Raw genomic sequence first — 13,062 nt, forward strand, 5'->3', positions numbered from 1 at the left:
TGGCACAGGAAGTCTTAAACCTTTGGGAAATCCAAAAGCAATCCAAATGATAGCTGGACAACCCAGCAAACGATTGCTAATGGGTCCACCATAAGCAACACAAAATTGGGACGGATTGCAGATCAAAAATCTGTCTGAAGGGCGTTACACCAAAGGCTGCCATCCGATGAGGCCAAACTGTCCACCTACTAGAATTTAGAGAACGTGTTAACAGAATACCAGGTGGCAGCCTTAATAGGCTGCCTGATGCTGCAAAGACCAAGAGACACTAAAAGACCTAATTGAGTGAGCCTTATAAGGCTATGAGGAAAAACTCAATCTTTGAGACTATAGGTTTGAATGAATGTCTGCCTGAGCCACCTAGAAATGGTAGAATGAGAAGCTGGGGCACCCTTCTGGGACTTATCCAAATGGACAAAACGGGAATATGTCTGTCTGAAAGAAGCAGAGGCTGAGAGATAGATGTGCATAGCTCAAACTAAATCCAAGCAATGGAGGGAGATTTCTTTTTGAAGAACTGGAGCCAGACAAAAGGGATGAGAGAACAATGTCTTGGCTGAGGTGATAGACAAACACTACCTAGGCCTGAAGGAAATTCTGGGCCTAAACACCCCCTTGTGCAAGACCAAAAAAGGCTTCTTTGTAAAATACGGCCACCAGTGCAGATACTCGCCTCGCAGAGGTGATGGCTACAAGAAAAACCATCTTATGGGAGAGATTAGAGTGAAATATTTTTAATGTATTAAAAGTAGTTTCTGAAGCACAGAAAACAGCAGATTCAGATAAAAATCAATGAGGAGCGAACAGGGGGAGTCACATGGGATACCCCCTGTACAAATGTCTTAATCAGAGTGAGAGGCCAAAGGTCTGTGAAATAGAATATAAAAAGGGCAGAAACCTAACCTTTGATAGTACTAAGAGCCAGGCACTGGTCCAGACTCAGCTGTAGGAAAGGAAGAGATCAAAACCAGGGAGAAGCTCCTGGGGTCAAAGCCCCCAGACTGACACCAAGTAAACTAAGCCTTCCATGTCTAAAGCTAGACCTAATGGAAAGAAGACTTCCTAGCCTTTGTAGGAACCACACTGTTACATTAGAGGAATCAAAATACAGAGAGTAGGGTGGCAAACTGGCCCTTGGGACAATAAATCCAGATTTAATAGTGGGGCCCACAGTGTATCTGCCAAAGGTCTTACCAGGTTGGCAGAGTAAATCCATCTGGGCCTCGGAAATGAAGATTAACTAAATGTTTTCCATCTCAATGCCGTGGAGCAGACAAGGAAGAAGTTTCAGAATAGAAAAATAGAAAAAGGGAAAGATCATGGTGTGCTTATCCTATGTATCCAATGCTTCCACCTATTCCCTGCACCTGGATACAAATCTGTCCAGTCTGCGGTTGGACCTGGAGGCTGAAAGGTCCACATTCAGTGTCCCCACACCTGTAACACAGATCCTGAACATCTCCAGGTGTAGGATCACTTTACCGGGTCCAGGAGCTGCAGGCGCAATATGCTTGCTAGTTGCCTACACCAAAAATGTACATGGCTGACAAAGCTGCAACATGTAGTCCTGCCCAGGACAGAATCCCCTCTACCTCTTATGCAAGACCTCTAGTTTCTTCCAAATGGCTGATGTATGTGGCATTGTTAGATTATATCCAGATGAGAGGGCCCCACAATTTGGTCCAACACTGAAGGGACAGCTGTAGCAATTGTACGTACAAATATGGATGCGAACCTCCATTTTGCCAAAGACCCTCCATCTTGTATAATTTCTCACTCCAAATCAGCTCCCCCCTCCCTCTCTGTTGAGTGACACGTGGCCCCTGTGTGCTGGGTTCAGAAGTGCACAGGACACAGTTGGATATCCTTCATGGTTGTAAACCCAATTAGCTGATGCCAGGGTGTTTGGCAAACTCTTGCTCTGAAGCTCATCGTAAAGTTATAAACCAGCCCTTCACTGGACATGAAACACATTCCAGAATAGCCGTAAAACATACATCCCATTTAAAAAAAACACTTTTCATAACTTAAAATAGGGAATACATACAATCGAACAAAGCAAATATTCAGATAGCTCAGTTTAATGCAAGTCGCCTGATATATTACACCCCTAGTTAAAGTCTACAGGAGAGTAAGAAGCCATATAGTTCTAGCTGAAATAGTAAGATATGGCATATTTGATGTCTGGACATTCAGGATATCATTCTGCATATTAATCTACTAGTGGCTAGGCTGCTACATGTACCTAGGGAAGGTTATTGACCATGATTTAAACTGGGAGGGATTTGGTCATAGCCTGAGTTCCCCGCCCAAAACACCGCTCCCCAAATGAGGCGATTGGTTCTCTGCTTTGAGGAGACACCCTGCTGGGTTCCTAGAAAAAGTCTGTTATGCTTGGAGCAGTAAGTTGAAGAGACCTCCCTTTTAACATCAGGAACCAACTTTGGGAGATAAGGCACCCTTTTGTTCAGGACCCTTGAAGCTGCTTAAATCAAGCCTGACGGCAAGTATTCTGCCTCTCTAAACCTCTTTGTTATCTCTCGGTTGTGTTATTGCTCTTTGTGTATGTATGTATGTATGTATGTATGTATGTATGTATGTATGTATGTATATGCTACATCTTTTCTGTAAATATTTTATTTGCACCATTTTGACCTTTTTATTAATAAATCCTATTATCTGAAAAGTGTTGAACTGTTTCTAAAGCTCTTTAATGCAAACTAAGAATCCCTGTCTCTGAAGAGTGCTACTGTGTGTTTTAAACTTCTGAATACATCTGCCTGCAGTAACAGTGTGTATACAGACGCTTATGCAAACATCATAGTGTTACTGCTAAGATTGGGGAGTTTTCTCTGTACAAAAAGGAGGTGGTGGCAGTGTGAAGGGTTAATTGCATAATTAACCTGACCCAGTAACAATGGCTCTCAGGCTGCAGTACATGGATTGTGGTCCATTAGCTGGAAAATCTTTGTGCAGCTGAGCGTGGTATTGTTACGCATGTGACAGCGTGGTTTTAGATTGGCTAGTCCTTCGGTCACGAGTTTGTGAAAAGGGCTAGGGGTCTGATGCCACGTCCGTCACAACAGCCAAATTGCCTGAAGCTTTAGGATGTTTATTAGAAGAGGAGATTCCTCCTAAGACCCAGTGCCCAGGGCTCCTCACAATCCTCCTCCTTCCATCCAAAAGGTGGAAAGAAAGGACTTTCCTGACTTGACACTCGGATTCCTGAGCCTCCAAGCCAGGGACAGCTTGGTCCCTGGCTTTAACTGAACCAGCCTGCCAGAGACAGGACTGATTTGTCCTAAGATAAAAGAATGTTGCACTTTTTTTTCTTATAGTCTATGCAGAAGCTTTGAAGTGAGGAAAAAGAAGGGGCAGGGAACAAAACTCGAGCTTGTAAGTATCTAGAATGCAAGCTGCCTAAACATTTGCAAAGGTCAACAGACCTCAACCCACACTGAAAAGTGAGGATGCACTTTCATGCAGAGTAAGGCTTGTCTGAGGATTTGGCAACCTTGGAGTGCCAAACCTTGCATGTGGATGGAGAGCAAAGCTTGAGAGAGCCACAATGCTGAAGTTAAGGAAGTGAAGAAACTAAAGGGATGACTTTGCCACCTGCTTCATAGGCTTCTTCCACTGTGGAGAATGGGTTCTCTTGCTGGCAATAGCATCCTTGATATTATCAAGCGGCGCTCTGGGATGTTGAATCTAATAGGCCATGCTGATCAAATGTTTCTTGCACAAAGATTCCACAGCCAAGCACTTTAGTCAAAGTGCCCTATGCACAAGCCAAGATAGGAGGAACACGTGAGTGATAAGACAGGAAGCTTCCAGCATACTATTACAGCTGAAAGTTAAAGCTAAACAGTGTTCAATAGGCAAGGGATTAAAAACAGCAGTAGCTTTTGTCATACCTGTAAATCCTTTTCTTGGAGTACACTATGGGTTCTAAAACACTGCGATCTCCAAAAGCAATCTGACTGAGGGGTGGGTAACAGCAAATGAGACAAGAATCAAACCAATATTCTGTTAACAAGGGTGGAGTGAGGGATCCCACATCTCTGCCTGAAAAACCTCATGATCAAAGCAAGCATCAGAGTGAACATTCACCTGGTAAAACTTGACAAAATGTGTAAACTGGACATCAGGCAGCAGCTTTGCAAATCCGAGCAAAAGATGCCTGATGTTAAAAAAGCCCCAAAAGCACTAACTGATCTAAATGGAGTGAACTTTGAATGGGAAAGGGGGAACTTTGCCCCTGAGGTTATAATCTTGAATAAGGAGCTGAAGAATCCACCTAGAAAAAGTGGAATGAGAAGCAGGCTGTCCCCTCCAAGAGAAAGTCAGACTGATGATAAACTCAAACAGGGCGAACCACAAGTCTCTTTAGGATGTTTGGGCTCCATGCACATCGGGCGTTTTAATAACACTGGTAATGTTAGCTGTGTAAAGTCACGTTAAAAACTTGATTTTTTTCAGCATTTTTGTATTAGCTTTTAGCTGCGTTTTTTTTACCAAAAAAATTATTTGTCAAAAAAAGTAAAAAAAAACGCTGGTTTGCCACAATTTACCGCATTTTGCTGCGTTTTTCAGTGTTACAGCATTTTTACAGCTAAAAAATTCCCCTAAAAACCCGCCAGTTCTGGATTTTTATTTCCAGTCAAAAAATGCAGTGGGGGCACAGGCGCGTTCACACCCCGAAATAGGAAGCAATGTAAGATTATGCGCTTTGCCCAGAGCCGCTGCTCACCTGCAGGTAAGCAGTCGGCAAGTAGTTATAAAAAAAAAACAAAAAAAAAAACAACATTTTAAGGCTTTTTTTATAATTCTCAAAATGGTATTCATTTTATTTTTTTAACATGTTTTCTTTTTTTTTTAAATACTTTTATCAGAATAGTACAATGTATTGGTATTATTAGAAATTAGCTAGTTGGACATTTTGGGTGGAAGATGGACTCAAAATCAACTCCCAAACCTACTGCCAAATTTTTAGAAAACTATTTCTCCAAGCAGTGGTAGAGGAAAATGTCTGCATCTTTCATATTTATGCAGGATAATGCTCCATCGCATGCATCGAAGTACTCCACTGCGTGGTTAGCCAGTAAAGGCCTTACAGATAAAAGAATGATGACAGGGCCCCCTTCCTTACCTGACCTAAACCCTATTGAGAACTTGTGGGCCCTTCTTAAATGGGAGATGTACGGTGAAAGGAAAACTGTAAACCTCTCTGAACAGTGCCTGGGAGGCATTGGATGCTGCTGCACAAAAAGTTGATTGTCAACAGATCAAGAAGCTGACAGACCCCATGAATGGAAGGTTTATGACTTATTGAAAAGAAGGGCGGCTATATTGGTCACCGATTTTTTTTTTTTGACATGTCAGAAATGGTTATTTGTAAATTTTGAGTTGGTTTATTATTCTTACATTAACAGATGAAAATAAACAAATGAGATGGGAAAATGTTTGTTTTTCATTTAGTTGCATAAAAATTCTGCACACTAACAGTTGCCCAATAATTGTATACACAGATATTCTCCTAAACCTCACCTTTACTTTTTTGAATATTCAGGTTTGAGGTTTATTAATATTTTGGATTGAGCACTGCAGTTGTTCAATAATGAAATGATTCCTCAAAAGTACAACTTGCCTAATAATTGTGCACACAGTGTATATACAAAGGTCTTCTACTCTAAACAGAAGAGGAGACAATTTTTATACCATCTCAGAGGAAGACAGACTAACACAGACTCTGTTGTGTGCTGGGCTTACCTTAGGATTTCTAGTAATCTTTGAATCAATTATATAGAAAATCTGGTAAGAGGCAAAGTTTACCTGCAGAATAAGGAAACACAATCTTACCCTGACGGCATTAATGAAGTCCAATAGAGTGAAGTCTTCCTTGCCAAAGATTGTCCACCTGTCCCAGATCGTGAATGAAATTCCATTTCTGTGACACAAATCATAACCAAACATTCAGATTCTCTGAATCATTCAGATTCAAATCCACAAAAAGCTCACTACTGCAAAGGCCCCAATCACTTCCCTCCACTGTGGGGAACACTAGGGGCTGACCAAGGGAGATTGTGAAATGTGAAAATTAGACTGCACACTGATGATGTCTTTCTGAAAAAAAAATGACTGAGCCAAACAGTACATTCTGCAGATTCTCACCTGGAGACGTCTTAGTCACAAAAGGTGAAACACCGAGAGAGGCAGGCCCTTACTTACTGGGTGTTAAAGCCAAAACAGCAAATAAACATTGTCATTACACAGGGAGTGGAATTATTGTACATCGGAGACAAGCAGTACCAAGGATCCCTAGCATACATAATGAACATGTAACTTTCTTCTACCCTATCTTTCAAGTAGAGTTGCTCTTTAAATCCCAAATCCAGATAAAAAAAAAAAAAAAAAATCACCCTTGCAATGGGACTCCCCACTCTCCAAAGGTTATTTGCTCATTTAGTCTAGGGGCAGAGGATTAAGGAGTAAATGCTTACCTTACTCCTCGCTCCAGCAGGCTCCCTTTGGCCCTGTGACCATTTGCCTGCGGCCCATCCTATAAAGCTGCTCATTGATGAATAGAAATTCGGCCAGTTTAGCAGGAACTGGACGAAATTCGATCCATGTATAGGCACTGTGGTCTACCAATCGACCTGCATAAATCTCCCTGCTAGAAAATACCCTCCTTGTTCAGCATTTGTCCTAAAAACAGTGTATTCAGATGGTGGGGAAACCTCCCAGACATCAGATTACAATGACATAGCGGGAGGATTCCTTCATTGCCCTATGCTACCTCAAATGTGTGGAGGGGGGGGGGGGGATTGGGGTTACAGTCTTTGACTTTTCTGAACAACAAAAAACTAAATCTATGGCCAGCTTAAGCTGCAACTGGCTCTGGTTGCACTTCAGTCTCCATAGCGCACCATGTAGGGTTAATGTTCCTGTATTGTACGTGATGACGCTGAGGTTCTTGCCCACAGGCTGAAGTTTCAGGCATAGCAGGGGAGTGTTGTTGCCGGCTGGAGTGAATGAGGTAAGTGATAAAGCCTCTGGTAAAGCTCCCTAGACATGAGCACTTAAAGTGGTTGTAAGGGCTGAAGGATTTTCACCTTCATGCATTCTATGTATGAATATAAAAAACCTTCAGGGTGCAGCTCCCTCCATAGCTTCCCCTAATACTTACCCGAGTCCGATCCGGAGATGTGCACGAGAGCTGAGGCTCTTCCAGGACTCTCTCTCCTTATTGGCTGAGACACATCAGCGCAAGCAATTGCCAGCGAAGACTGACTGGGGGGCAGGGCTGAGCCACACTTGAAGTGTCTTATGGACACACAAATGGCTCAGGAGCAAGCATGCCCGAGTGCCCCCTACAAGCAGCTTGCTTGCTCTGGGAGCACTGGGCAAGGAGAAGGGGCCCAGAGAAGAGGAGGAACGGGGCTGTTCTGTGCAAAACCATTGCACAGAACAGTGAAGTATGATGTAATTATTATTTATAAAAAAAAAAACAAAAACAAAAAAAAAAAACACAAGGCTTTATAACCACTTTAACCCTTGCAGGGTGGGAAAGTCTACTGCAAGGGTGGATTTTTAATTTACCTAGAGTGCCTTTAAAACTACAATAGTAATTAAACAAATGGATTCCATAGCTTCACATAAGCACTAGTTTCAATTTCTCTTACAAGATCTGATCTGGAAATATAAATGAGATTTCATATAAAATGCCTAATATGGGAAAAACAAAGGATATTCCTTTATGACATTCCGTCGTTACATTACCTGATATGTGTTCTTTTTACTTCTGCTGTTTCCGTGAACACAATGATTGGAATTGCAAGGTTAAAGAAACAGTTCTTGTAAGCTTCAAATGGATGCCCACCAACCACTTTAATCAACTCCAGGGCAACCTAGGATGGAAGTTAGGCAAGTAAGTTCAGTAAGAATTGATGATTTGCATTTGCTGAGTAATCATACTTTCTTGTGGACTGAAGAAAAACTGGAAACCCGTTTACTGGACTTCTTTGGGTAGTAACACAGCTGAGTCCACATCACTTCCAGCAACTAGGTTTTTTCAAGACATCCCACCACTGATTTTATTTGTAAACCTACCTACTGGTGAAACCAGGCACTGCACAATAAGCATAAAGTGTATAGACCAGCAATGGTTTTACAATAAGATATATAATCCCAACAAACATTAACATAAAGTCAAGATCTGAGCTACAACTTAACCATACTATGCTACTTTAGTCCTCTATTGTTTTCAGGAGGGCTGTGGAAGCTAAAGAGCAAATAAAGCATTTCCTCATTTAAAAAATTATAGTAAGAGTAGTAGTAATGATTTGAACAATCATAGAGACATTAGGAAGAATGGGTAAGTGTAACAGATGTACGTGTTAAAGGACATCTTGCGATACTCCAGTTCACCGGACTCCAACCTTGCTTTAGCTCAAAAGGCCTGCATAAGCTTTAAATGTGGGTGCCTACACCAGCAGTCTTTAGGCTTGGTTCACATTTAGATGCACTACGGTTCATTTAACATGGTTTCCTATGGGACACGTTCAAATCTATGCGTTTTTCTGCTGCTGCGTTTTTGGAAAGAGTCAGGGCCTTTTTTTTTTAACTGCAACACGGTGCACGGTTGGTTCAATAGACTTAATGGACCCGCACCAAAAAAAAAAAAAAAAATTTTTTTTGCTGAGAGCTTCCCTGCTAACAACGGAGTGTGAACAAAAGAAATTTGAAAAAAACAGTAGGAGTAATCCCACACCAAATTTTTTTTTTAAAAAGGGTGTGGGGTATGCCTCAAAATCTAACCCCCTCTTCCCCAACATGTGCCCCCTCCCAAAGCACCCTGTTGCCATGTTGACAATGGCCTCTTCCCCACAACCCTGGTGAGTGGTTTTGGGGGTCTGCGGGCGGATGGGCATATCGAAATCTGGAAGTCCCCTTTAATAAGTCCCCTTCAATGATTCCCCCCACCCATGTGAATAAGTATGGGATACATAGTACCACTACTCATTCAGCCAAAAAAAGAAGTGTAGTGTAAATAAAAACAGGAGGCAGTTTTTGACAAGTCCTCTATTTAAAAAAAAAAAAAAATGTTCCCCAAAGAAGATCCAGCGTTAATCACAATGACCCCCTATGCATTAAGATAAAAAAAACCTTCAGGATGCAGTTCCTTCCTTCCGCAGCCCCAGCCCCCCCCCAATACTTACCTGAGTTTGATCCCCCCCCAAGATGTGCACAAGAGCCGAGGCTCTTCTGGGACTCTCATCGGCTTCCCCCATTCCTCGTCCCCCTGCTTTCTTGACCTTACCCACTCCTTTCTGTTTATAAATTGTGGTGTGGGGATCCCGTCAAAATCAATACCAGACCCGAAGGGCCTGGTAAGGATTGGGGGCACACAGTTTTTTATTTTTTTATTTATTTTTTTTTAATGCCAGCATTCTTTTGTTTGCATTCAGTTGTCATCGGGAAATCCCACTGAGAGCTAATGAGTCATCCGATGTTAAGGGCGCGGCGGCAACCCATTTAACAACCAAAACGTCAAAACGCATAAAAAAATGCAAAATGCACTGCAAAATGAGCTGAAAAACCACATCAAATCACAACTGCATAGATGTGAATCTAGCCTTTTTCTCTTTGAAGACTATGCTGACTTCAGTTCCCTAGCTCATAGCCATTAAATTATTAGGTCATAAATTGGAACCAGAGCACCATAGTTGCCTTGTTATAGCAGAGAGGTTTATGTTGAACCCTTAACATGTATTCCTATTATTTTTTTTTTTGTTTTTACAACAGAAGTACATTTTGAGTTTAGGTTTGTTTTGTAATCTGCATTTAGGTGTTTCTGTCTAGCTGCTCTCATACATCACACCATTTGTTTCTCTGCTGTGTAGTTAGATCAATTTCTCACAGTTACCCATTTTACTGCAGCTACACTCCTCTGATCTGGTTTACAATACAATTTTTATTATGAATGCTGTTGACTGTCCTTTTTTCTAGAACACGTCAAACACAAGGCACGTGGATCTGGCCATTTCATGTGACCCTCGTACCTCTTCTGCAACCGCAACACCCCCTTCGTCTCCACCCTCAGCAGTTGGCAGCAGTGAGGACAGAACTCCTCCTACAGATCCAGCACTTCTCTGTGAAGCCACTGAGAGGCTAGTCTCTGCCCGCCCCCTCTTCCCTGTCTCAGTATTCAGCAGCAGAAAGGAGGATAGAACTCCTTCTACAGATACTGCACCTTTCTGTGTAGCCGCAGCACCCCCCCCCCCCCCCGTCTCTGCCTTTTCTGGTCTCAGCAATCAGCAGACTCTGGCAGCTGACTTCAGCCCTTCTCTGGTCCTCCTCCAGACCTTGTACTTACCAGCAGCAGCACAAGGTATACAGACTAAAAAAAAAAAAGCAGGGAACCCTGCCTAGGAATAACTCCTCCCAGCTCACCAAACAATGAGGCGCACAGACAAAAGTTGGAAGAGATTTGTGTGCTCTGCTGTACAGCAAGAAAGGGATTTTACTGGTAAACCAAAAATCTTAAATTATTTTACATCACAGGATATAGGGTTTCTTCCACTCATTCATGACTGCTTGGGAAGGCACAAAGCACTGAACATGAGGAGTGGGCAACATAGTACCAACAACAAGCTTAAAACCCCAGAACTGGGAAACCACTATTACATAGCAGCATACAGGACCTTTTGTCCAAAACTGGTGTCCCAAAACACATGAACATCATCCTTGTAAAACTTAGAAAACATGTGAAGATAAGACCATGTAGCAGCCTTAGAAAGTGAAAAACAGAAAGTTGACGCTGAATAGCTCAAGAAGTACTGACACTCCTAGTTGGGAAAGAAGGAACCTTGCCTTTGATATCATAGGCCTGAGAAATGACAAATCCACCTAGAAATAGCAAATCAAGATGCAGGCTAAAACACCTTTTTAGTGGTATTGGGGCCTGCATCTCGATGGCCTGAAATGAAAATTCTGGACCAAAACCAAAAATGTAGGATGCACTTGGTCGAAAACTGAAATGGAAAATTTTTGTAAAAAATATATTTTTTATATATAATTGGATTATATTCATCTTTTTAATTAATATCATGAATTTAAATGAATATGAATTTAAAAAAATACCACCCAGTAACGTAAAATAACTTATTGAAAGTAACACAAAAATTTGGGATGAAAATAAAATGAAATATATATATATTTAAGGCGTTACTGCATTGTCAATAGGGGGTGCTTTTGCACTGGAGTCAATGGGACACAATTTTGTTGTGGGGTCAATTGGGGGGCGTTTCTCCATTGGAATCAATGGGACGCAATTTTGCATTGAAGTTGATAGGGAGGTGTTTTTACAGTAGAGTCAATGGGATGCGATTTTGCATTGGAGTCAATAGGACGCAACTTTGCATTGAAGTCAATAAGGGGCAATTTTGCATTGGTGTCAATAGGACGCAATTTTGCATTGAAGTCAATGACATTATAGGCACCTTTTTTCTTTTTTTTTCTTTTTTTTTTTTTTTTTTTTCGGAAAAACGCTGATAGCCCTATTTTCAGCCAATAGATTTCGGTGGCCGATATATCAGTGCATCACTTCTCCTAGTATAGAATTAGTGAAGATTCCAACTCCAAACCATATGAACAGATGTAATGGCACCCAAAAAAAAACCCTGGCACCTGATAAGCGACAAAGCAATCTTTCTGATAGGCTCAAACAGAGAAGTCTGTAGAAAAGACAACACCAAATTAAGGTCCCACGGAAACAAAGGGGGCCATGTGACATATTGTCATAGATACATATTGTCATAGATGCAGCTTGCGAGCCCCAGGCAAAATAAGCCTTCTGTGTACAATAGTACACCTTCCTGGAGGTAGACTTCCTTGCCCTGAAAAGGATAAGAATTACAGAGTCATAAAACACCACTGTACCTCAGGGTGTGGGCCTCATCTGCCATGCCGTTGAAGCCAGCAATTGTAAATCAGGATGGAAGATTGGACCCAGCATAAACAAGTCTGGCTGATCTGGAAGAGCCTTTGGCTTGTCTGGCAGAAGAATTACAATGTCTTAATACCCCATTCACCTTGGCCAAGCTGGTGCAATCAAAATTCTCAGACTGCCCTGCAACTTTATCTTGCGCAACAAGCGAGAAAGACGTTGCAGCATAATTTAGATCAGGGAGAACTGATACCAAGAAGTCACCAGGACATCCATCACAAGTTCCTGAGGATCCCTGGTCCAGAACACACACCTGTTCAGCTTGTTGCCGAATCTGAATGCCAGGAGATCAACATCCGATGTCCCCCACTGCACCTAAATCACTGGGAACACCTCTGGGTAAAAGGTCCACTTGTTTGGATTCAATTGCTGATGGCTGAGAAAGTCTGCATGACAATTTTTCCACACTGGGAATGTGAATGGCAGAGAGAGCGTGAACATGAAGCTCCATTCAGGCCAAGATCAGGTCCACTTCCTCTTGAGCAGCATGTCCTCATGTCCCCCCTTGATGTTTGACATATACCACAGCTCTGACATTGTCTGACTGCATCCTGATGGAAACACCAAGAAGCCAGCCAGACCAATGCCAAAAAAGCCAGCTGAATTGACTGAACTTGCAAATTGTTGATCAGTAAACTCTTCCTTCGCTGACAATGTTCCCTGAACCAAGCAGTTCTCCAGAACATCTTCCCAGCTCAGCAAGTTTGCATCCACCTTCAAAACCTTTGAAGTCATCGAAAGGAAAGATTTTTCAGCATCAAGCATCTGCATGGAATTCCATTCTAGAGCTGATCTTGCCTTGAGTGTCAGGTGCATGGGTAAATAAAAAGTGTTGATCTTTTGCCAAAATTATAGGCAATTGAGTTGTAATGCCATAGAGTGAAACTGGGCACATGAAACTGCTTTGAAGATGGCCACCATTTTCCCCAATACCCTCACACAGACACAAATCGAGGGACTCCCAACTGACCTCAGGGACTCAAAGTAAGAGAGTAGGGAAGGAGAATTAAACTGCAGAATTACCTTGGCTTGTGCCATGTCCAGGACTAAGCTCA

The 13,062-nt window shown here is 42.1% G+C and overlaps 1 protein-coding gene across 3 annotated transcripts in view; it reads right to left on the minus strand.

The window, feature by feature from the left end:
- UBA6 (ubiquitin like modifier activating enzyme 6) overlaps positions 1 to 13,062 on the minus strand; it is a 102,375-nt gene that overhangs the window by 18,888 nt on the left and 70,425 nt on the right. For all 3 annotated transcript variants that reach the window (XM_089669989.1, XM_089669990.1, XM_089669991.1), the window contains exons 30-31: positions 7,780 to 7,907; positions 5,860 to 5,947 (exon numbers count right to left, since the gene is read on the minus strand). In XM_089669989.1, coding sequence (XP_089526115.1) covers positions 5,860 to 5,947; positions 7,780 to 7,907 — 216 coding nt within the window. The remainder of the gene's footprint in view (positions 1 to 5,859; positions 5,948 to 7,779; positions 7,908 to 13,062) is intronic.

This window comes from Staurois parvus, unplaced genomic scaffold (genome assembly GCF_062004578.1).
Source record: "Staurois parvus isolate SC_StPar_1 unplaced genomic scaffold, SC_StPar_1.0 ptg000086l, whole genome shotgun sequence".
Lineage (NCBI taxonomy): Eukaryota > Metazoa > Chordata > Amphibia > Anura > Ranidae > Staurois > Staurois parvus.